The sequence below is a fragment of the Erigeron canadensis genome, chromosome 7 (assembly GCF_010389155.1).
Source record: "Erigeron canadensis isolate Cc75 chromosome 7, C_canadensis_v1, whole genome shotgun sequence".
Lineage (NCBI taxonomy): Eukaryota > Viridiplantae > Streptophyta > Magnoliopsida > Asterales > Asteraceae > Erigeron > Erigeron canadensis.
The window spans coordinates 6231628-6255202 of NC_057767.1; the positions used below are offsets into that span (position 1 = coordinate 6231628).

Below are 23575 nucleotides of genomic sequence, written 5' to 3' on the forward strand. Positions count from 1 at the left end.
ATAAAACTCTAAGATTCTTAACAATTATTTATTTTAGAATGAAAATTACAAGAATAATACCTAAAGTATGCATTAAATTACGATTTTGATACCTCACATGCACGGCATGTGACTTAACTTAACGGCCAAATAGACAACCGTCAGCGATAGGTATGGCCAGTGTAAGTTTTTGACAATGATGGGTATGTCTCGTGTAATTTTTAAATTGTAGGTGTGACCAATGTAGTTTTGAACAAACCTTAAGTATGATTTTTGTAATTTACCCTTATTATTATTGTCATAAACAACCATCATGATAAATTCACATAAATAGTTTTCATTTTGGTTGACGTTGACTTTGACTTTGACTTTGACTGGAAGACATAACCAAACACACACACACAAAAAACTCTTTAGTCCACTCTTGAGTCTGGTCCCTGTCCAGATTCCTATAATTATATAGACTTAGTTACACTTTTGGTCCTTGTGGCTTGCATGAAGTTACAAATTTCGTCTTTGACTTTCTGAAATTACGTTTTTGATCTCTGTCTTTGAAACTTTTTCAACAATTTTGGTCCAAATTACCAATAGGGACATATTTTAACGAATTTTCTCCAAATAACATATTTTAAGACATCAACACTTGGTCGGTCTAAAGAATTTTCACTATTGGTGTTCACATTCCCATGTGTATTTATTACCTCTTGGTCAGTCTAACGAATTTTCACTATTAGAGATTCTTCTATGTTTCAATCGTTGGCTTTCCTAATCGATTATTTCTATAAGAGTTTTGACAAACTGGTTGTCGATCCGGATCTCAACTTTAGGCATGACCATTGTTTCTTCTAATATACACTTTTTCAGACATGAAAAATATCATGAATGCAGCCCAATGTTTAAATAGTTGTAAGCAATATGTGACTGAAGCGACAGTGTCTAGTATCTCAAATGTTTCAATTTATTTTTTATTCAACTTTCCTTGCTTCCTGTAGCGGGTAATATCTTTCCAAGATTATACTTCTAATATCACCTTATCTCCAACTTTAAGCTCTAATGGTTTCTTTTTTTTGACGTCAACAAGCCTTTCGAGTGATCTGGTGCACCCTTCAACCCATTGGAAAGGACATATAATATAGGTATTGGAAAGGACAATATAATATAAGTTATTGACTGGAAAGGACATATAGTATAAGTTACAAGTTATAGATTGGATTTCGGACTTACTAGCTTACAACGGCTACGACGTTGGTGTTTTTTTTATCTTGGCGGAATGTAAAGAAAAGTAAAGTTCTTGTGTCAAAAACAGAAAAAATAAAAGTAAAACTTGGGTTGTTAAAATTAAAAAAGAAAAGTAGATAAGCTAACTTGAATTTATATTATAAAATATATATGATCGTGTGGTTGTTATGTACTTAAACTTAAGTATGAAGCTCTTTCATACTAATTTTTTTATTATTTAATGCAGAATGAGTAAATAGTAAGTTTTTTATGGATTAATTTATTAAAATGTGACCCAAAAACGTGAGATAACCTTCACTAGAACGTGTGATGACTATAAGGTAAGTGAGAACGCGAGAATTTGAGCCTAGAATGTTTGATGGATTTTTTATTTTAAGTTTTCTTAACTAGTATGTTTTTTCTTTAAGGTGAATTTCGCTGGAAACTTCGTGTCGCGATTCGATAGCGGGAAATCTAGCATACGTTGTCTTAACTGGGTACGCACTAGAGAGCTCACCCGAAGTAGAAATGCCTATTTCAAATACCCGATGGGGGGCCCTACTAATCCGCTTGAAGGCACGACGATCAATAGAGGTAAACTGCCCCCTGGACTTGAACATGGATATACCTATGCCAAGCCGGCAAGCCCTCATAAACGGACTTAATTTATATGTCTTTCTCACGGCTTGAACACAAGACCTCATAAAAAGGGGGTGATTTTTCAACCATTGAGCTAAAGCTCAAAAACTAATTAATTACAACTAAACTAAAGATTAAAGATTTGTGTTAACAAACGAACACCTTATATATAATAACTATGCAAATACAGTTCATATCTACTTAATATTACATAGTCTAACAAAAAATAGATGGCATTGATTTAATGAGGATTAAATTTAGATTAAATATTAATTATGTGGTAGAACGTTAATATTTTGAGAACTGCATTGTAATTATTTATACTCCCTACATTCCACTAAATGTGTCCACTTTTAAACTTTTAAAGTCAATTTTTTTTATAACTTTGACCTTGAATATCTTTGTTTGTGTTGTATAATACTTAATGAAAATTATATAAATTTATTGAGTTTTACATATGTTTACATTGGTATAACTTTCATCGAATATTATATAACACAAACAAAAATATTCAAGGTCAAAGTTGAAAAAATTATCTTTAAAAACTTAAAAGTGAACACATTTGATGGGACAGATGGAGTATTATATAATAAAAAAAATAGTACTTTATTTTTGAAAGTGTTAAAAAATATGTAACATTTTCTCTTAGTACTCTTTAAAATATTTTTACTTACACTATCCTCTTAACATTGATGATTAAATTACATTATCAATCCTTATTTTTTAAAATACTTTCATTAATTAATTATCAATCGAGTATTCATTAACCAAATACTCGATGCCTCATCTACCACCAAATGTCGCGTCCACCACTACATCATCGGCGTCAAGACTACCGCCGCATTATGCGGGTAAAGTGTTATTCAATGTTAATATAAATGGGTTAGATGCATGTCATGTAATATAACAAATATAAGAATTCGTTAGATATTAATTTTCTGGATTTATTGTTGTATCATGATATTGCTTTTAACATTTGCATTTGCATTAGTATTATTATTTTTGTTTTTCCTAAAATCTGTTGATTTTCAAAAAAAATCTAAACAAACATATTTTGGTTTCAAATTAAAAAAATAGTTTTTTACTCTCACTTACTCACTTTCTTAATGATGTTTTGTTTTTTCAACATCAAAAATCATCACCAACGCTAAAGTCAAAACCCTCGAAAGAAATGTGTCCGTTTTAATTTTTCTTTTTTTAAAGTGAATTTTGTTGGAAACTTCGTATCGTGATTCGACAGTGAGAGGTCTAACATAAGTAAGTTAACCGGGTTCGCGCTAGAGGGCTCACTTGAAGTAGAAATGCCTATTTCAAATACCCGATGGGGGAAAACCCCCTACTAATCCGGCTTAAAGCACGATTATTAACAGGGATAAATCCTGCCCTCTCAGACTTGAACCTGGGTATACCCAAGCCAAACCCTCATAAAAGGACTTAATTCGTATGTCTTCCCCAAGACTTGAACACAAGACCTCATACAAAGGGAATGTTCAATTCCTATGCCAGTTTTAATAATTCTTCTTAATTATCTCATTTGAACTTCGTGAGAAATGAGCTATTTATTAAATAATTTTCCGATTGTCACCAAGTTCCTTCATGTGCAACATATGGCACAATACTTTATACGAAAATTAATTAAGCTCCCGAACTTTTTAATTTGCAAATTTAGATATAGTAGTTATTATTTTTATACGTCGACAAAATCAATATCTTATTCAATACGGAAAAATCTCTTTACTTTTATTTTTGTATTTTTGCATGACTAGTTTATAAATCTGTTGGATAATGCCTCAAATGCCACTCATCAATGATTTTTGGATTTGTTGATAAAAATTACTATTAAATTCGATATATCAAGAGAGGACTAATTAAGGAGTGTTGGCTGCGTTGTAAAAACTTGTATATAAACCACCCCACCTTTCAATCTCATCACACCTTAATTCTCTCTTTCTATATATATCTCTCCCTCTTCCTGCCTTGCAATGTCTATGATCAAGTCCCCCATCATTTATTTGTCGTTATTTATGGCAGTGACGGTGATAATGACGGCGGCAGAGCTTAAACGTTTTGAACATAAGGTGAACTCCGACGGATCGTTCAGCTTTTTGGTCGTGGGTGACTGGGGTAGAAGAGGACTCTACAATCAATCCAATGTTGCTTACCAGGTAACAGTAATAACTATTTTTTTGAAGTTAGCTAGTAACTATGAACATGCTTAGATTTCTTATTGTAAATGATCGAGTATAAAAACCAATTAACAAGTTTACTTACCATGCAAGTCCGTCTTTATATTATTATCATTATATAATTTACTTTTGAGTCCGAAAAATGTATCTAATATCTACAAATGACATTAATTTCAATTAGAAAAAAGCATTTTATGATCAATTGCCATGCTATGTTACATATTGACATGTGTTTGCCATTTATTGAAGCTTCTAATACGCTTATTATTATACTATACTCAAACAGAAATAATCTTATCCACATCGTATTTATATTACTATATCATGCATGAATGATGCTGATCGAAGTAATTAATTAACATTTCAAATTTAATATCAGTTTCATGAACGGCGAGAGTACGTATAATTGGTTGATTATATATGTTTTGTAAAAGTAATTGGAAATGATTAATCTTTAAAATCATCAAAGACTTGTAGATTGTATCAACTTTTTTTCCTAATCTCATATCATGATTTTGTAATTAGCATAATTTTAATTTTAAGAGGATTAATTAAGAGTTTTGCATATGTATATTATATTTGCCAATTTATGTGAAACATTTATCGATGAAAGAAAGAAATTCTTATTAGCTAGTTATAATAAATGGAACTAATCATCTGGATCATCTATTATTGAAAGAGACAAAAGGAAATTCTTTTTTAAATTTACAATAAATAAAATTGTATAGTATATCTAGCTCATTGGGATTTACTTGTCGGGTATATGTTCTTTAAATAACACCACATCATATATATCCGTTTTACATTTGCTTTATATATACAATCTGCTATTAAGTCTTTGTAATTGTACCTTAAGTATACAATGATCGTTAATTTAGATGGGAAACGTGGGGGAGAAAAATCATGTTGATTTTATTATCTCGACCGGTGACAACTTTTACGACAATGGATTAGTCGACGAAGATGATCCAGCATTTTACGACTCTTTTACAAATATTTATACTGCTCCTAGCTTACAAAAACAATGGTATTCCGGTAAGTCCAATTAACTTACAGACAGTAGCGGAGTCAGGATATTCAATCTGGGGTTGTCGAATAGTTTTTTTTATACTAATAAGCATAATAGTTATACTATAAAATTAAACTGTATTAATCTGGGGTTGCCAATTACCTTTAAATTATTAAATAAATACATAAAAATAGTACTATAATTATAGAGTTTTATAGATATTGTGGGGTTGTCATGGCCACCCGTGGCTGCCACATAGCTCCGCTACTGCTTATAGATTAAAACTAAGACAAGAAACATCTATGAAAACATAACAATATTTTTTTTGATATTTTTTGTAGTGCTAGGGAATCATGACTACAGGGGTAATGTCTTGGCACAATTGAGCCCGGCCCTCACCCAAAGGGATAACAGATGGCTATGCCTTAGATCTTTTATTCTAAGTGCTGGTAATTTTTTTTTTTTTATATATATATTTTTTATTTGTGGGAATAGCCAATTTCTACTTATAAAAATGTTGAAACTTATTAAATTGTGAATTTGTACATACAGGAAATGTGGAATTCTTTTTTGTGGATACAACACCATTTCAGGATAAGTATTTCAATGAGACAGAACAAAAATATGATTGGAGAGGGGTGCTTCCCAGAGAAGAGTATCTTTCACAACTATTGAAGGTGATTATTTTTGAATTAAATACTACGGATTAACGGAATATGGAACATGTGATTATTTTAATATTTTTAAATCTCTCATGCATCCTCCATTGATCTCTTTGTTTATAGTTTGATGTTTATGTTTATATCCCGTCTTAATTGTTTATTTAAGTCTAATTTTTCATGCTTTTTATCTAAATATATACTCATATATACTCTACTACTTTTCAAAGCATTTTTTGTGTTTACACTGTAAATGCTTTCTAAAGTGTAATGTAAACATACAAACAATGGTTTGATGAAACAAAAATATGCATCGACATTACTCTGTATTAATTAACTATTTTGAACATTTTCACACTTACAGTACTATCTCTATCAATTTATTGATTATTCTTTCCTCATTCATTTAGGCAAACTTCCCTCCTTGTACAATACCTTATTTAACCATCAATTTAATCTATCAAAACTTATACTTTTATAACTTTTAATTATAAAAAATAATAACTATTTTTTTTTACTTTACCGAAACATTATCTTTTATAGTTCACATGACACTATGCTATCATTCTTTATACACCTGTTTAGTTTGAACTGACTTTGTTACAACACCTCACAAGGTGTATTGGGTCGCTTCATCACACGAGTATCCATTATGCATCTGCATATTTTGTTATGATGCAATTGGTAACACACCTTGTTTTGTTGATTAACTCATTTGTATGGGTTCTATTAAATTTTTAACGGGACGTTTCCGATTTTCTAACGCTGCTTATTGAAATTAAAAGTTTTTGAAAATCCGTAGTTCTAAATTTGGGCGTTACAACTTCATAATGTATTATAGTTGACAAGGCAAAGGTAATCTTTAATTTAGTATAAATATAAACCAACAAAGTGTTGCATATGCCAATGATATGCAGAATGTGGAAGTAGCTTTAAAAGAATCAACTGCCAGATGGAAAATCGTAGTGGGACATCATACATTATTCAGTGCTGGCGTTCATGGCAGTACTCTAGAGCTTCTTGACAAACTTCTGCCCATTCTTCAGGTATACAAATACGAGTATTTATTATCTAGAGCTTCAGGACAAATTTCTGCCCATTCTTCATGTATATATCCAGTATAATATATTATCTAGAACTTGGAACTAGTCAATAATACAAACATACACATCACTTGTTACTTTCTTGTCTATTGTAACCCATTATCTGCCATATGAATAACGTATGAATAATTGTAGGAAAATGATGTGAATTTATACATCAATGGGCATGACCATTGTTTGCAGCATATTAGTAGTTCAAACAGGTACACTTACACTTTTCTGTTATATAAAAGTTACTTAAAAAATATTATATTTTAGGTATTAATGAAAATTTTACTACTTGTTTGCAGTCAGCTTCAGTTTCTAACAAGTGGAGGTGGATCAAAGGCATGGCGGGGTGACTTCAATCTAGAGAACCTTAACGAAATGAAGTTCTTCTACGACGGCCAAGGTTTCATGGCCGTGGAAGTTAGAGAAAATGACTTGAATGTGGCCTTTTATGATATCTTTGGGAACATATTACACAAGTGGAGTGCCTCAGAAAGCCCACATAGTTTCTTGTAAAACTTAAGAGCCCCAGACATGTTCTGTTACTATTTGTATCTGATTAACTGTCAGCAATTAAATTTAATACAAAGACTATCTTTACATGAAGTTAAGTTTTACTGGCTAAAAATAAGATCCTTATTTTAACCATGATATCCGAGTCGTTTTGCGAACCGACTAATCCCAGGGCGACCACGTGCTTTCTGATAGCCCGGAATCGTTGTTGGTGTATTTTTTCCTCAAATGATTTGAACGTGAGAATTCCAAGTATTTCCATCCTTAGGGACCAAGACTTTACCTCTACGCCACCATCTTTGTGATTTAACATGAACAAGATCATATAGTAGCTCGACATGGATCGTTTTAAGTTTTTATCGAATCATGGTGTATACAATGCCATTGCCATTCATTTCTATGTTCATATGTAAAGTTTTTCTCTTGAACAACAAAGATATTAGTACTTTATATATGATAGGTTTTGATACAAGCAAAGTGATGTATTAATACAAAAGTTACATATTACAATGGTTAATAAAAGAAGGATTCGGGGTCTATTAGCCATTTCAAATTACAGCTTTTACTCTTATTAGTTATTACGAATCGAATTAAAGGTAGACAGAACAAGGTTGTGAAAGATCACTTCATGTTTACTTCCTTTTTGAGCCAACCCCGTTTGTATCACAAAACCAACGTGGGCTGCCATAGGAATCCCGTGACATCAGCGCAAAACAGAATATCATGAACCTATAGAGGGGGTTGTTTCCGCATCAGAGTCGCAAACAGGACATTTTGAGGAGTCTAAGTCAATATTTCTGTGTACCATATTGCAACTGGTAGGGATATGGTCTAGACTAAATCTCCAAGAGGTGATTAATTTTTCTTAGGGCTATGTCGTTCCATCTAAGCTTTAGATTGGATAAGTTGAAGATCCAAAAATTGAACCACTTCCTTTAGATTGGATAAGTTGAAGATCCAAAAATCGAACCACTACATCCAAGTGGTTCGAAGGAAAGCCTAAAATCAGATGATAAACTTATCATCTTTGTACATTACATAATTGTATGTTGTAAAGCTTGTATATTATGGTACATCTATCATTTTGTATGGTACCCGGTACCGATATCTTTTTCCATACAATATACATTATACAATGAACCAAATGAAACATACCAAACACGTCTCTTTAATCACTAACATTCTTATTTCAGGCCACATCATCGTGTTAATAAACCACTCATATGAGTCATGGCGCCATCTGTGGAAGCAACGCACATTATGAAATAAGGATCCACAAAAGTCATTCTAGCAGTTCTCTTGAGGTTATCTCAATGCCTTCAAGTTGGAGAAGCATAGAGGGATTTTCAATTGCGTTTCCCTAACCATTAACATATTTAAATTTGTTAGATATATAATTGATATCCTAATTTGATAAATATTTCAAGCGAGAAAGAAAGAGACCTGAAGCAGGGATTGTGGTAATCTGCCGCCATCAATTGTATCAACCCCTTGGACAAGTGAGACTTTACATAACCATTTACAATTTGTGTAACAATCTGCAATGGTTCTAACGGAGTCGCAATAGTTTGCTTCAAGAATAGCTATACTTGATGGGAGCTCCGGCAAATTCACAAGCCTTGTACAATCCGTCAAGCGGAAAATTTTGAGCAAAGTGATTTGCGAGGGACTTAAACCTAATCGTAAAAACGAATTATCACTTGGATCTAGCTCTTCTAAATTGGATCTTAAACCCCAGCTAATGAGATCCAACTCCCGTAAGCTACTGAGATTCATCTTTCCTAAGATATGTGTCAGCTCATCAAAAACCGTCTCAACTTGTTTCTCAACTTTCCAAATCCTTCTCAAAGACAACTTTACCAAGCATTCCATGTTAGATTGGATCTCCGGTAACTCAAAAATCAAAGGGCAGCACTTAATCTTAAGAGTCTTGAGTTTTTCTATATGGACAATCGTTGGAAACCTTCTAAACTTCTTACAATAATATACACTTACATATATAAGATTTTTAAGATTTCCAAGTGAAGGGTGGATCTCTTCTAAATTGATGCAATTATTAAGTTTCAGCTTTTGAAGACACGGTATTCTGGCAAAATCTGGTATTATACTGAGTCGCTTAATGTTACAGATTGTAAGCACTGTCAACTGAGATGGAAACTAATGTATAAAAACATACACATGTTAAATGTCTCGTAGATATATATATATATATATTAGAGATCCCGGAAGAAGGTGTCTTAAGGAGAAAGGGAGAGAAGGTCCTATGGGCCAATCAGAACGTGACATGTGTCAAAATAAAAAAAAAATGTGCGGTGGCATAATTGTAAAAAAAATGAACTTTTGTGAAGCTTGGTCAGCTTGGGTTGGGTCAGCTTGGTCCGCAGGGTTGGGTCAGCTTGGGTTGGGTCAGCTGGGTTTAGTAAGTTTGGTTAGCTTGGGTTGGGTCAGCTTGACACAATCTACACATAATCTACACAAATGTAGATTAATCCACACAAATGTAGATTAATCCACACAAATCGGGTTTTGGGTCAGCTTGGGTTCTGGGTTGGGTCAGCTTGGGGTCTAAGTCCGGTTGGGTCAGCTTGGGTTAGGGTTGGGTCAGCTTGGGGTCTGGGTCAGCTTGGGTCAGCTTGGGGTTGGGTTGGGTCAGGTTGGGTTGGGTTAGCTTGGGGTTGGGTCAACTTGGAGCCAGGTTGGGTCAGCTGGGCGTCTGGGGCAGGTTGGGTTAGCTTGGCATCTGGGTCAGGTTGGGTCAGCTTGGCGTCTGGGTCAGGTTGGGTCAACTTGGGGTTGGGTTGGGTCAACTTGGAGCCAGGTTGGGTCAGCTGGGCGTCTGGGGCAGGTTGGGTTAGCTTGGCATCTGGGTCAGGTTGGGTCAGCTTGGCGTCTGGGTCAGGTTGGGTCAACTTGGGGTTGGGTTGGGTCAACTTGGGGTCTGGGTCAGGTTGGGTTAGCTTGGGGTTGGGTCAGCTTGGGGTCAAGTTGGGTTAGCTTGGGGTTGGGTTGGGTCAGCTTGGGGTTGGCTGACCAAGCTAACTAACCCAGTTGACCAAGCTGACCCAGAACCCAGGCTGACCAAGCTTCACAAAATTTTGATTTATTTACCAAAATGCCACCGTGTTTTTTTTTAAAGCCACATGTCATGTTCTGATTGGTTCATATAGCCTTCTTTCCCTTCTCTCCTTAACACACCTTCTCATTTGATCTCTCTCCTATATATATATATAATATATAATATATATATATATATATAAAAGTTAATTAACACCAATATGTTAATAAGAGAAACCAGCTAAATTACCTTGTGATGAATCCATGGTTCTTTTATTGGCAAGAATTTCCCCCTTTCTGGAAAAAAACGTAGATTCAGGAAACTGTCTGGACATGAACTACTATAATACCTAATTATTATGTCTTTGGATAGAATCTTAAGCCTTTCAACATCAATGTAACCACTAATTGTGTCTTTAATCTTGAGAAATTTGATCTTTTCTCTCAACCTCTTGATATAATTACGCTCTTCAACATCAAGTTGGTCATCGTCATTGCCATTGTTACAGTATTTACTCACGCTAGGCGACCAAAGCTTCTTCATATTTGAAATAATTTTCGAAAAGCGTGATGATTGGTCATGATAAGAGCAATTATATTGTATCGCATCAATCTTGTCATTTTCCTACAATGAAAGAGAAAATAGTGTATAGGTTGATTTAAGTATACACTGGCATTATAATGTAAATTTTGAAAAACTAGCTAGCTTATTAAACCTTTACCAATGTTGTATCTCCAAAGCACATGTTACTGAATTCTTTATATATCCGAAATCTGCTATGTATTCCAGGATTGTTAGATCGTTCCCCTCTAACAATGTAGAGTCCCATTTCTTGAATGAGATCATGCATATCAAATCTACCATCCACAATAGTTACGAGAGCTTTTTGTCTCAACACCCTTATCCCTATTAAAGGGTGCGAACCACAAGCTTCAAGTATCCCCATTACATCAACTGTGCTTTCCCACCTGAAGAAACAAGCAATATGCAAGAATAACACCTTCTGGTAGGCCTCAAGTCCATCATAACTAATTTTGAGTATATTCATGATCTCAAAATCTGGGATGTCTTTTAACTTTGCCAAGGCACTTCTCCACTCATTCCTGTCTTTGTCAAATAGAAAAGAACCTAAAACTTTAAGTGCTAATGGGAGCCCAGCAGCATATGAAACCACACGTAATGAAAGTTTCTCATAATCTGTTAAAGGCTCTGTTTCATTATATGCATGCTTATAGAATAGCCAGATAGACTCTTCAACTGATAATAATCTAATAGGACAGACACGGTCCACCCTGTGAGTTTTTAGCAAATGTTCATCTCTAGTTGTGATTATTATTCTGCTCCCAGTACCAAACCAATTATGCGATCCAGCTAATGCCTCTAGTTGGCCAAGATCATCGACATCATCAAGAAGTATTAACACATTACTATGATATAATATGCTTTTTATCTTGCGTTTTCCTTGTGCAACACTCTGTACTTTCACCTCTGTTTTTAAAATAGTTGATAGCAAACTTTCTTGAAGCTTTTTAAGACCATATCTGCTAGATTCCTCACGAATATTGTCAACAATGTAGTAACCATCAAAATGGAGAGAGATTTCCATACAAACCGAAGTTGCAAGAGTAGTCTTACCACCGCCCCCAACCCCCCAACCCCCCATATCCCGACCATTCGCACAGCACCTGACCCTATTTCCAATAGAGATTTTAGAATTTGTATGCGGGGTGTCATCCCAACTAAGTCTTCATCAACATCTAAATTTAAGGGAAACAATCTGTCGTGAACTTTACTAACAATTTCTTCGATGGCTTTCGCTTCATGCCTGTAAAGTGGATTTATAAGAATAATTAGTGTATGTTCACATGGAAAGTGATAATCTACCACCACAAAAAAAGGCAAATGGGTGATAGTAGATTTTAGATCTCTAGTGATATAGAGTATAGAACCACTACATCAAAGTTAAAATCACAACTACATGTTAAGACCATCACTGGCTTATGATCTACAATTGGAGTAGCTAAGCAGAAGATCATCCTAGATTGGACGCGTGCTCTGCATACATTTAAATGGAATAGCCGTTTAAGCATAAAGTTACACCTAGGTACGAGGGGTCAATCCTAGATCTATAAGATGCAATGGGGGAGATGATGTTGTTGCTACTTCGGGTGGCGGTTCCCAACCGGTGACCACAAGATGTGACGCCACAAGCCGAAGTAGGTTAAGGAGTGTGTGAGAGAGAAGAGGGAGAGAAGAGAAGGAAAAGTCCCTTGGCTTGGTGCCCTTTGTCTTCTATTTATAGAGAGTAGATTCTACGGTTTAATGATTTTGGGCCATTGGCTTTCCATGCGTGGGCCTAAATCAAGCCCATGACTTAACAAGGCTGGGGTCATGTTCATGTCTGGAGATTTAGTTAGGAGCCTCCATGGCTTGGGTCTGGAGGCTAAGTCAGGAGCCTCCATGGCTTAAGTCCGGAGGCCACGTCAGGAGCCTCCAGCCTCCATGGAGCAGGGTCCGGAGGCTCGTCATGAGCCTCATTGGCTTAGGTCCAGAGGCTACGTTAGGAGCCTCATTGGCTTAGGTCCGGAGGCCACGTCAGGAGCCTCCATGGAGCAGGATCCAGAGGCTGCATCAGGAGCTTCCATGGAACATCCATGCTCATGTCCGGAGGCTACATCAGGGCTGAAGCCTAATAGCCTCCGTAGGGTAGAAGAGATATTATCATTCCTAAGCTATTAGGGAGATGGTACATCATCAATAGCAAATCATATAATTCATTTGCCAATCCAAATATCTATTTAAGTATAATAAAAATCAATCTGTTTTAATATATAACGAAAGTAGGTGTCTAATAAAGTAATCCAAGCTACTCAGGATCAGCCCTTAATACAATGACTTGAGGTTGAGCTAAATGAACCCAATCCAATTCTGACATTAACTTTTAGCTCGATTAGGTGAGCAACTCAAACTGAGCTTATACATACTCTAATAGGTGATAGACTAATAGTTTGGTAATATATAGCATCAACAATTAACAAAAACTATATATCTTATGTAAAAATCTTAATCAGTGAAAACTTAAACAATCTGGTTAGGCGAATATAGCATGTTATGAAGTAGTACTTGTAGTAACAGCAACAGTACTGGTAATATAGCATAGATATAGTATTGTATGTTTGAAACGCTTTTAATAGGTGAAAACTCAAATAATCTGGTTAGCAAAATATAGCATGTTATACAGTATTACTTGCGGCAGCACGACTACTACAGCCACTACCATCATCACGACTACTACAGCCACTACCATCATCACTACTACACTGCACACCACCACCACCGCTACACATACCGTCACCTCTGCTTCCACCACTACCCCCGCTGCCGCCTCCACCACCACCACTATTACCACCACCACAGCCGCAGCTGCAACTGCGCTACTCCTACTACCAATACCACTACTGCTACCACTACTCCCCCTCCTCTACTAATCATGCTACTATTACTACACTAGTCTACTACTACCACCACGGCCACTACTACGAGTAGGCTTGGAAACAATTAACAAGCCGGAGATTCATTGCTTGGACCATAGCTTTGGATCGTTTATTCTCCTGGCAAACAAGTAGAATCAAAACCAAGCTTGATTTGATAAAACCGGTCTCAAGCCAAGCTAAATGTTACAAATAAGTTTAAGACATATCCCAAGCCCCATTACTTTAAACGAGCTGGTTGACTTAGCTTGTATTAATCCATCACTTAAAACTTATATGGTACAAGTATAAAGAAGTTTTAAAAACACGTTAAGCATATTATAACAACATTAAGAAACAAAAACAGTTACCCATTGGCGATGTGCTTGGGCTCCCACCCAGCAATGTTACTTGCATCGAAAAGTGCTTTTCTCCACAATTCAGCTTTAATGACGTTCTTCGCCTCTTGTTTGGCAAATGCTTCTCCGAAATTCCCTTCTTGTTTTCTAACTTGGGATGGATCCACGTCATAGAATATGGGCATAACGATTAGCCCTCTCTCATCCCTGCATTTCATAATATATGCAAGTTCATCCAAACACCATGAAGAGTCCGCATAATTTTTGGAGAATACTACGACCGCAATGTATGATTCATTGATACCCTTGAACAAAGATGGACCGACGGAATCACCACGGGGAAGTGCTTCATCGTCCTTGTAAACGCGGATTAATCGTTCTACAAGAGCCGAGTATAGATGATCCACAAAGGTCTTGCGAGTATCTTCTCCCCTAAAGCTAAGAAATACATCATATTTCCATGATCGACAAGAAGAGGCTTGAGCAGGGTTAGAAGAAGAAGATGTAGATGCCATTGATGTGTTTAACAACAGGTGGATTCTACAATAACGACAACATCTTTAATAAAAAAAAAAATCGAAAGGAACTTAAAATAACGACAACATCTTCTATATAGCAGAAAATTAATTTGGTTGGGGCATTTAATCGAACACTTCATCTGTCCAGCAAATATATAAAATTGAAAAGAATTACTAAAAGAATTGCAAGAGCAAGTAAATACCTGCTTGGCTGAGTTCACAAAACCTGAACATATCATCAAATAAGTTGACTTTGTGTTAGATTTCTTCTTCAAAGAAAATGTACAGTTCATGGGGATAAAAAAAAAATACTAACGTACAAGCATTTTCATTTGCGTTGACTATTGTAGTTTGTTTCGAAGCTTATTGACTTTGACTTTTTAGATTGAGGGTAGAGGCAACAGTGCTCTCTTAAATTTCTTTATTGTGGAAATGTTATATACAGTTCAAAGCAACAAGCAACGTAAAATATAACCCTTATATTGTACTCCGTAGTAGACATATAAAACTAATTTTAGAAAATGAATAACTTGGCACACTCCCATAGTTTTAGCTTTAAAGATACGAGAGTCCATCAAACTTCTTTTTAAAACAACGTGTTAGTTGATTAGTGGCTCAAATCCATAGCCGGTTCAATAGTAATAACAGTTAGGCGGTTGTTTGAGGTCTCCATATGATAAAGGCCTCCAGTTTTTTTTTAATGTTTGGGTGTGGGTATCCTTTGTTTTGGCCTTATGTTTACGTTTTGGGCTAGGACTTAAAAATTTGCTTCTAAAAAAGCTAAAAAAATAAACTCTATATAACTTTTTTTTTTCACTTACAAAAAGTCTATAAAAGTAAATAACTCAGTAAGTTATAAGTTTTTCTTTACATTTTTGTCGATCACAAGTACGGATAAATAGGGAGGTTTTTATAGAAGACTTGAGGAATAGGTCTTCAAAATTGGTCTTGCTTAAGGCAACAAAAAAGATTAAGTCGACACTGTTCGTATCCTAAAAGTGACATTCAAGCGGCTAGTATGTTAGAGGTTGGAACCCATGTACCCCTAGATACCAAGGGTGCGATAACACGGCTCACATATGTCCGAAATGATAAATGCCTGGACCTTGGTGAATTGATGAGATTCGATATGTGGTCTTTAAGCAAACATTCCCTCTCTAAAAACACCCCATAGAAGCCCCAGGTGTCCACAAACTATGGTCCTTCATATCATTGAGTTAAAAAACTTTTAAATTTGGTAAATATCATTGTATAAAAGCAAACACAAATTGATATCAAAGAGCATAACATATAATATGCACTGAAATTAATTTCAGAGTATGTAACAAATCATATGACACTGAAAATTAATTTCAAAGTGTAAAAAAGTTACATATCAAACACATATATTTGTGAGATTGCAAAATTTGTAAAGACTAATTTAAATGTGCAAGCTAATTCCTTGTTGGGTTTTCTGGGTTTGCCTCCTCAAGCTGTTTGTAAATATACGGTATTAATAAATAAAACCCGCATGCGAAAACATTGTAAGATAATGACCTTTTGGTCATGCATTGGTAATTTACAAAAATGAAATGTATCACTAATAAGTTACAAACAATTGCCCGTAAATCCGTAATTAAGATATCACAAAATCTAAACCCTTTTTAGGTTATATGATAAACAATGCTATCATCGTTACTACTCTAGCTAATAAACAATATCCTGTAAATTAAAGATGCTTAAGAATACATCAATCATGTCCCTGCTTTGAGCAAAAAAAATCATTTGGGGACTCGTCTTTTGGTGGCTACAGGGCAAAGCGCAATCAGACATTCAACCTCAACAAGATTACTTGTACAGTATCCTTTAAGTTCATCACTCCCTGAGTCAGCATTTCCAATAACAATTTAAAAAAACTGAAGGAAAGGTTGTTTATTGCTTACAAAGATTAGCTAAAGAGCACACATGTGAATTGTGAAATGGGTTAAAACTTACAAGACAAAAGAGCACTTTTTAGTGTGAAACTAGAAAAGCTACCCGCATTTAGCGACGGAAATGATAGTGATTAACTCTGACGATGGTAAATTCATGAAATCTGACGAGATAGAGAAAAATGAAGAAAGCCAAATATAAAATGACCACAAGGACCACAAATGTGAAAGGACCTATGTTTTGACTATGTAATAATATATCAAATGGACGATCTATTATGCTAAAAATGAATATTGTAATAAATAAATGATAATGTTTTTTTAGGATAATTTCTAAGAACTAAATAAAAAAAATCAATAGAAAGTTACATTTTTGATACTTTAACTTGGTAAATTTTGCACTTTTAGTCTGCAACTCAAAAAATTGCAGCTTTCATACCTAAAGTTTTGTGTTTTTTTCAGTTTTGGTACCACGTTCATATGACGTTAACTTTTTCCGTTAAGGCCCTCACGTGATAAACACATGAGGGGTATTTTAGTCTTTTAACCCCCTTTTTTTTTGAAAAAATTACAGTTTTAATACCTCAAGTTGTCAATATTTTCACTTTTGGTACCTCAAGTAGATAACATTTTTTTATTACACTCTATAATTTTCATCTCACACATTAACATCTATCAAACATCACGTACTTAAAAATCAACACACATTCATATGAATCCATGTATACATATATCTCTATACGATACCAAATCTAATACATAAACATGCATAAATAGATTTAGATCTCTTATATGAATCATGCACACCAAAAAAGGTTGTCGACTATCTCCCTCCCCACCATGCACCAGATTCCGATCAAATCTCGTTTGTAGCAAATATATTCATTTGTAACAGATTCTGTTAAGATCTCGTTTGTAGCAGATTCCGATGAAGTTTTGTTTGTAACATATTCCAATTGAAGAAAAGGGTAATTTAGGGGTGAGAGGATTCAGATCTCTTACATGAATCATACACCACCAGAGAGAATTTTTCGGCGACATGAGTTTTTTCCAGCTATCGATCCACCAATGCATTCTGTTTCTCCACCATCACTCGTAATTACACCAACAACATATAATATTTTAAAAATAGATACACACCATTGGGTGTTTTTTTAGGAGCCGTTAAAAAAAAAAAATCATGTGTGTTGATTTTGAGGGTGTGTTCTTTGATAGATGTTAATGTGTGAGATGAAAATTGGAGAGTGTAATAAAAAATGTTGTCTACTTGAGGTACCAAAAGTGAAAAAATTGACAACTTGAGTCTTGAGGTATCAAAAATGTAATTTTCTCAATAAAAAAGGGGTCAACAGTCTAAAATACCCCTCACGAGTTTATCACGTGAGGGCGTTAACAGCAAAATTTAACGTCGTATGAAAGTGGTATCAAAACTGAAAAAAAACACAAAATTTTAAGTATGAAAGCTGTAATTTTTTTAGTTAAAGACTAAAAGTACAAAAGTTATCAAGTTGAGATAGTAAAAATATAATTTTCTCAAAAATCAAACTTTTCAACCAATCCGCCTTATGGTAAAAACGCTCTGTTTGGATCCATTACCAACCCACCCAACGCAACCCGGATGGGGTTTTGGGTAAGTGATGTTGAGTTTGAAGAAAAATAAAACATAAAAATTGTCATCAGCTATTAGAAAGTTCTGACTTCTGAGATGCTCTAATTGATTTTTTTTTTATTTTCTTTTTAATCGGTGGACAAACTTCAGAGTCAACGCCAACTGACAAATACAAAAGCCGCCCTTGACTGTTCTCTTTCTCAACCGGTGATAATTCCAGTCTTTTGAGATTACAAACAATCGCTGCATTGAATTATTACAAGATTTCATGATTTCTTTATTAAGGTTTGTACTTCTTATCGATCATTACTTCATTTTCATTTTTATTTGATTATAATTCTTTTATAGTGTAATTTAGATTAAATTCCCAACCATATTGGATTATTAAGTCAACTGTATAAGAATTATGTTACCTAATAACTTAATAAAACCAGATACCAGATAATCCAATTTATCCTTAGTGAAACACACATTTATTTATGTATCCGTTTTATTCGTATTTAGTGTTTATTTAGTGCATTTTATCATCATCATCATCATGTAGACTTGGAGTTTAAACCTTTACTTATATATTATCCTTACAACTACAATCCACAATTAGCAGTTAATCAAACATATCAATGACATCGGCACCGTCGTGTTCTAACTCTGCTCAAGCCTCGTCTTCTCGGTCATGGAAATACGATGTATTTATAAGTTTTAGAGGAGATGATACCCGCAAGACCTTTGTAGATCATCTCTACTCTGCTCTTGTACAGAGACTAATTCGTGTTTACAAGGATGATGAAGCACTTCCCCGTGGTGATTCCATTGGTCCGTCTTTGTTGAAGTCTATCGAAGAATCACATATTGCTGTCATCGTATTCTCCGAAAATTATGCAGATTCTTTGTGGTGTTTAGACGAACTTGCACATATTATGAAATGCAGAGATGACAGAGGGTTAACTGTTATACCCATATTTTATGACGTGGATCCCTCGGATGTGAGACATCAGAAAAGAAAGTTTGGAGAAGCGTTTGCCAAACATGAGGCAGAGAACTTCAAGAAAGCTGATTTATGGAGAAAAGCACTAATTGAAGCAAGTAACATTGCTGGATGGGAACCCAAGCACATTGCCAACGGGTAATTTTCTTTATAAAAAATCAAGTAAATATAGTGAAGACTTGATTGATAGAGTATAGTTTTCTTGTGTCACATTTTTAGAAAATATAGTGGATCAATATATATCACAGTAGAATTTTTTTTTTTTTTTTTCGCACTTAGGATTTACCATTTTACTTGCAGCTTCAAACCGATTTCATGTTAGTTTCTATTTTTTTTTTTTCACTTTGTGAATGTTAGCTTACACTAATTATCCATATAAATCCAATATGCAGACACGAATCAAAAGTCATTAAAGAAATTGTTGATAAAATTCAAGATTATTTGCTTTCCTTAGATTCAGATGTTGATGAAGAGTTTGTTGGAATGAGGGTTCGCTCACAAGATTTGATATCACTGTTAGAAATTGAGTCGGGTGGGGTGCGCATGGTTGGGATATGGGGGATTGGAGGCAGTGGTAAGACTACTCTTGCATATTCTGTTTATACCAAAGTCTCTCACCATTTTCAAGGACAATGCTTTATTGCCAATATTCGTGAGCAAAGCAAACATGGTTTAGAAACCTTGCAACAAAAATTTCTATCGAGTGTTATGAAAACACAAGCAGAAGTGCAGAGTGTTGAAGAAGGAAAATTTATAATAAAGAGTAGGTTATGTAACAGTAAGGTATTAGTACTTCTTGATGATGTTGATGATCTTGACCAGCTACAAGCATTAGCTGGATCACATAAATGGTTTGGTGCTGGGAGCCGAATAATAATTACAACGAGAGATGAACATGTGTTAAGAGCTCACAGGGTAGACCATATCTCCCCTGTTAAGTTATTATCACATAAAGAGGCTGTCCTGCTATTTTATAAGCATGCACATAATGAAAAAGAACCTTTAACAGATTATGAGACACTTTCATCCCGTGTGGTTTCTTATGCTGCTGGTCTACCATTAGCACTTAAAGTTTTAGGTTCGTTTTTGTTTGATAAAGACGAGAATGAGTGGATAAGTGCCCTTGCCAAGTTAAAAGATTTCCCAAATATCAAGATTATGGACATACTCAGAATTAGCTATGACGGACTTGAACCTCTCCAGAAAGAGTTATTCTTGGATATTGCATGTTTTTTCAGGGGGAAAAGCACAGATATCTTAGATCCGCCGATGGAGATACTCGACGCTTGTGGACTTCACCCTGTTATAGGGATAAAGGTGTTGCACCAACGAGCTCTCATTTCTATTGTGGGTGGTATGTTTGATATGCATGATCTAGTTCAAGAAATGGGACACAACATTGTAACAGGGGAGCATCCTAACAATCCTGAAAAACATAGCAGAGTCTGGAAAAAAGAGGAAATCAATAACATGCATCTTGGGGAAGCAACAAAGGTAGAGATTTTATAAGCTAGGCTTTTCAAAATCTATTTTCAAAATATATGCAACACGTATACCATTAAATGATAAATTCTACTTAAACATCAAATAAGTTTTTCTTTGTTGTAGGAAAATCACAAGATTGAAGCTGTAGATTATAGTGGTCACTTATCATGCTTTGGAGAGATTATATCTAACATGAAGAAACTAAGGTGGTTTTCTTACAATGACGATACCTATAAGATGATGATTGAACATGAGATGATGATTAAACCGCCGTCTGGACGATTGTGTTTTAATTTACATGACGATGAAGATGTAAAGTATGCTGAAATGCCTAATATTTTGTCAAATGAGTTGAGGTATATTTCATGGGGATGGTATCCAGAAAGTCCATTTCCAGACAGTTTTCCCCCATTGAAGCTGTGTGTGCTAAAAATAAAGGAAAGCTTGCAGAAAGAACTTTGGAATGGTTACAAGGTAATCCATATATTTCTTTGGAATTATTACATTTATAACCTTAACAGATTTTAACCAGATTGACTTAGAACATCTACGAAATACACTTTTTAGAAGTTATTTTTGTGTTTCTTAATAAGATTTGTTTAATTCAAACATAATTTAAAATCTACAAAATAATACACTTATTTTGTTTAACTAGTATACAAATATTGGTGTTGAAAGTGGCAACACAAATATAGTTAGACTAGAAGCCTTCAGTGTGAGATGTATTTCTTCAATGATGCCATATCATACTATTTATTTAACTACTCGATATACAAATATGAATTTAATTGTATACGTTTTTTTAATTAGCATCTACCACATTTGAAAGTGCTTAAACTCCATGGTATGCGAGGCCTACTCAACACACCTGATTTTGACGGACTTCCGTGTCTTCAAAAGCTGGATATTTTTGCATGTTATCAGTTGGAAGAAATTCACCCGTCACTTGGAACTCATAGAAATCTTGAATACGTAAGTGTAGGATCGTGTCTTAAGCTTAGAATCTTCCCAGCGATTGTCCGGTTGGAGAAACTCAACACCCTTAAGATAGCACGTTGCAATCGTTTAGTTGAAGTTCCAGTGATCCAAGCTAACATGGAAAGGTTGGTAGAGTTAAATTTGAGTAAGGGAATCATTAAGTTTCCGGACCCATCAATTTGGGAACGTTGTACGCAAGTTGAGACAGTGTTCAATCAGTTGACACGTTTTGTAGAAAAGTTGAACTTCAGGTGCTTACGAAAGTTGAGTCTCTGTAATTGGGGTTTGAAAGACGGAGAAATTCCCTCTAATGTTGGTGAGTTATCCAACTTAGAAGAGCTCGACCTTAATGGGAATGATTTTTCACGATTAGGTTTCAGCCTCTCCTATTTAGCTCGACTCAGATTCCTCTGCCTGTCAGGCTGCAGAAGGCTTGTAGAATTGCCCGAGCTCCCATCAAGTTTAGCTATTCTGGAAGCAGACTATTGTGACTCCCTTATATCCATTGGAAGTAGTCACAGAAATTGTAAAGGCTTTTATAAAGTGTCATTAGTGGGAGGGGGTGTTTTAATTGATGGCAGCAGTTTACTAGATTCCGTGCTCCAGGTAAGCTTTATATAGGCCTTAGTTTATGGTAGTTATAATTTTTAAAGTACTTTAATTGATTTGTTTTGATTAATTAGGGAAGTGATATTGAAAATCACTGTATGATCCTCCGACTCGAAGGCCTTGAAATTCCAAAGAGGTTTTTACCTTGTCTTGTTAGTGGGAACACGCGTAAATTCCAACTTCCGGGAAACTGGTGTAATGACTTTTCTGGATTCTTAATATGTGTTGCTTGTACAAGGGATTTAGATCCATATAAAGAGATCGTGATAAGAATGGAGCAGGCGATGAGTGGTGGGTTGGGTATGGATTCTCGATATGAGCATGAGGCTTGGAAGGAGAGTGCTGATGATAAAAGAACATGGGTGGCATTTGTTTCTTTTGATATATTGAAACATACTTTATGGTGGGATGATACATACAATGCTCTTTCGTTTTCGGTTGTGGAATCCAGTGGCATATGTAGGGGGTTTGGATTTGGGTTCGTTCCCAAAAAAGTTGGAATTGCTTCAGCGGAAACATCAACATGGTCTCCTGCCTTTTCTAATTATTCACCTCACTTTACGATTGAACATGACTCGGCTTCTTCTTTAAAGATTTCCTTTAATGGCTTAGTAAGGTATCCAATTATAGTCGAATTCTATCTAGAGTAGGATCCAAGAAGACGGTAGCTTAAAGAGAAGGGAAAGAAGGTTATTTTAAACTTTTTTTTTACCTTTTTTTTTCTTTCTAAAAATATTTTTAATTTTTTTTAAATGATAACCCATTCCAAAAATAAAAAATACTTTACATGTGTAACGATTTTTTATTTTATTTAATTTATTTTTAATTTTTTTGGAATGAGTTTTTACTATAAAAAAATAAAGAAATCAAATATGGAAAAATAAAGAAAAAAAATACTCGTATAAAAAACCATCTTCTCTACCCTTTTTCCTTAAAGTCACCTCTTCATTGATCACTATCCTATAGTATCCGAGTATAATTTTTTTCCATTGTAAGTTTTTAACTTGCAAACTTCTAACATTCTGTGTATACTCGGGTATATGTGCATCCGTCTATGCTGCCATGTCAAGTGTCAACTTGTTAGTTTGCAAGCTTATGATTGGTTGGGTATGTCGTATGTGTACATACAATGTTAAGAATTTGAATATAGATACATAGAGTTGGATACATCAAACATTGTGTATAGTTAGAATACATTTTGAAGCCATTAACTATTTCCTTCTGGTGAAATGGAGGGCCGAGCTTGAGCTTTATAAATTTTTCATATATATATATATATATATATATTGTTTTAATACGGTAT

General features: G+C 34.9%; 2 protein-coding genes and 1 pseudogene across 2 annotated transcripts; 2 read left to right on the plus strand and 1 right to left on the minus strand.

The window, feature by feature from the left end:
- The first annotated feature begins 3818 nt into the window (after positions 1-3818).
- LOC122608429 (purple acid phosphatase 3-like) lies at positions 3819-7297 on the plus strand. The gene is made up of 7 exons (XM_043781538.1): positions 3819-4001; positions 4901-5057; positions 5373-5480; positions 5584-5708; positions 6608-6736; positions 6929-6996; positions 7084-7297. Exons 1-7 carry the CDS (start codon positions 3819-3821, stop codon positions 7295-7297), a joined length of 984 nt encoding a protein of 327 aa, XP_043637473.1.
- Positions 7298-8576: 1279 nt separating this feature from the next.
- On the minus strand, positions 8577-14985 carry LOC122608840 (annotated as a pseudogene).
- Positions 14986-18320: 3335 nt separating this feature from the next.
- LOC122606568 (disease resistance protein Roq1-like) lies at positions 18321-23028 on the plus strand. The gene is made up of 6 exons (XM_043779410.1): positions 18321-18500; positions 18820-19338; positions 19593-20694; positions 20809-21159; positions 21496-22269; positions 22347-23028. Exons 2-6 carry the CDS (start codon positions 18836-18838, stop codon positions 22920-22922), a joined length of 3306 nt encoding a protein of 1101 aa, XP_043635345.1. The 5' UTR covers positions 18321-18500; positions 18820-18835; the 3' UTR covers positions 22923-23028.
- Positions 23029-23575: the final 547 nt, after the last annotated feature.

Coding starts and splice junctions, on each gene's coding strand:
- LOC122608429 (XM_043781538.1), top strand. CDS start 3,819: ATGTCTATGATCAAGTCCCCCATCATTTATTTGTCGTTATTTATGGCA. Junction 5,709..6,607: donor ATCTTTCACAACTATTGAAG/GTGATTATTTTT, acceptor AATGATATGCAG/AATGTGGAAGTAGCTTTAAA. Junction 6,737..6,928: donor AACTTCTGCCCATTCTTCAG/GTATACAAATAC, acceptor GAATAATTGTAG/GAAAATGATGTGAATTTATA.
- LOC122606568 (XM_043779410.1), top strand. CDS start 18,836: ATGACATCGGCACCGTCGTGTTCTAACTCTGCTCAAGCCTCGTCTTCT. Junction 21,160..21,495: donor AACTTTGGAATGGTTACAAG/GTAATCCATATA, acceptor TTTTTTAATTAG/CATCTACCACATTTGAAAGT. Junction 22,270..22,346: donor TACTAGATTCCGTGCTCCAG/GTAAGCTTTATA, acceptor TTGATTAATTAG/GGAAGTGATATTGAAAATCA.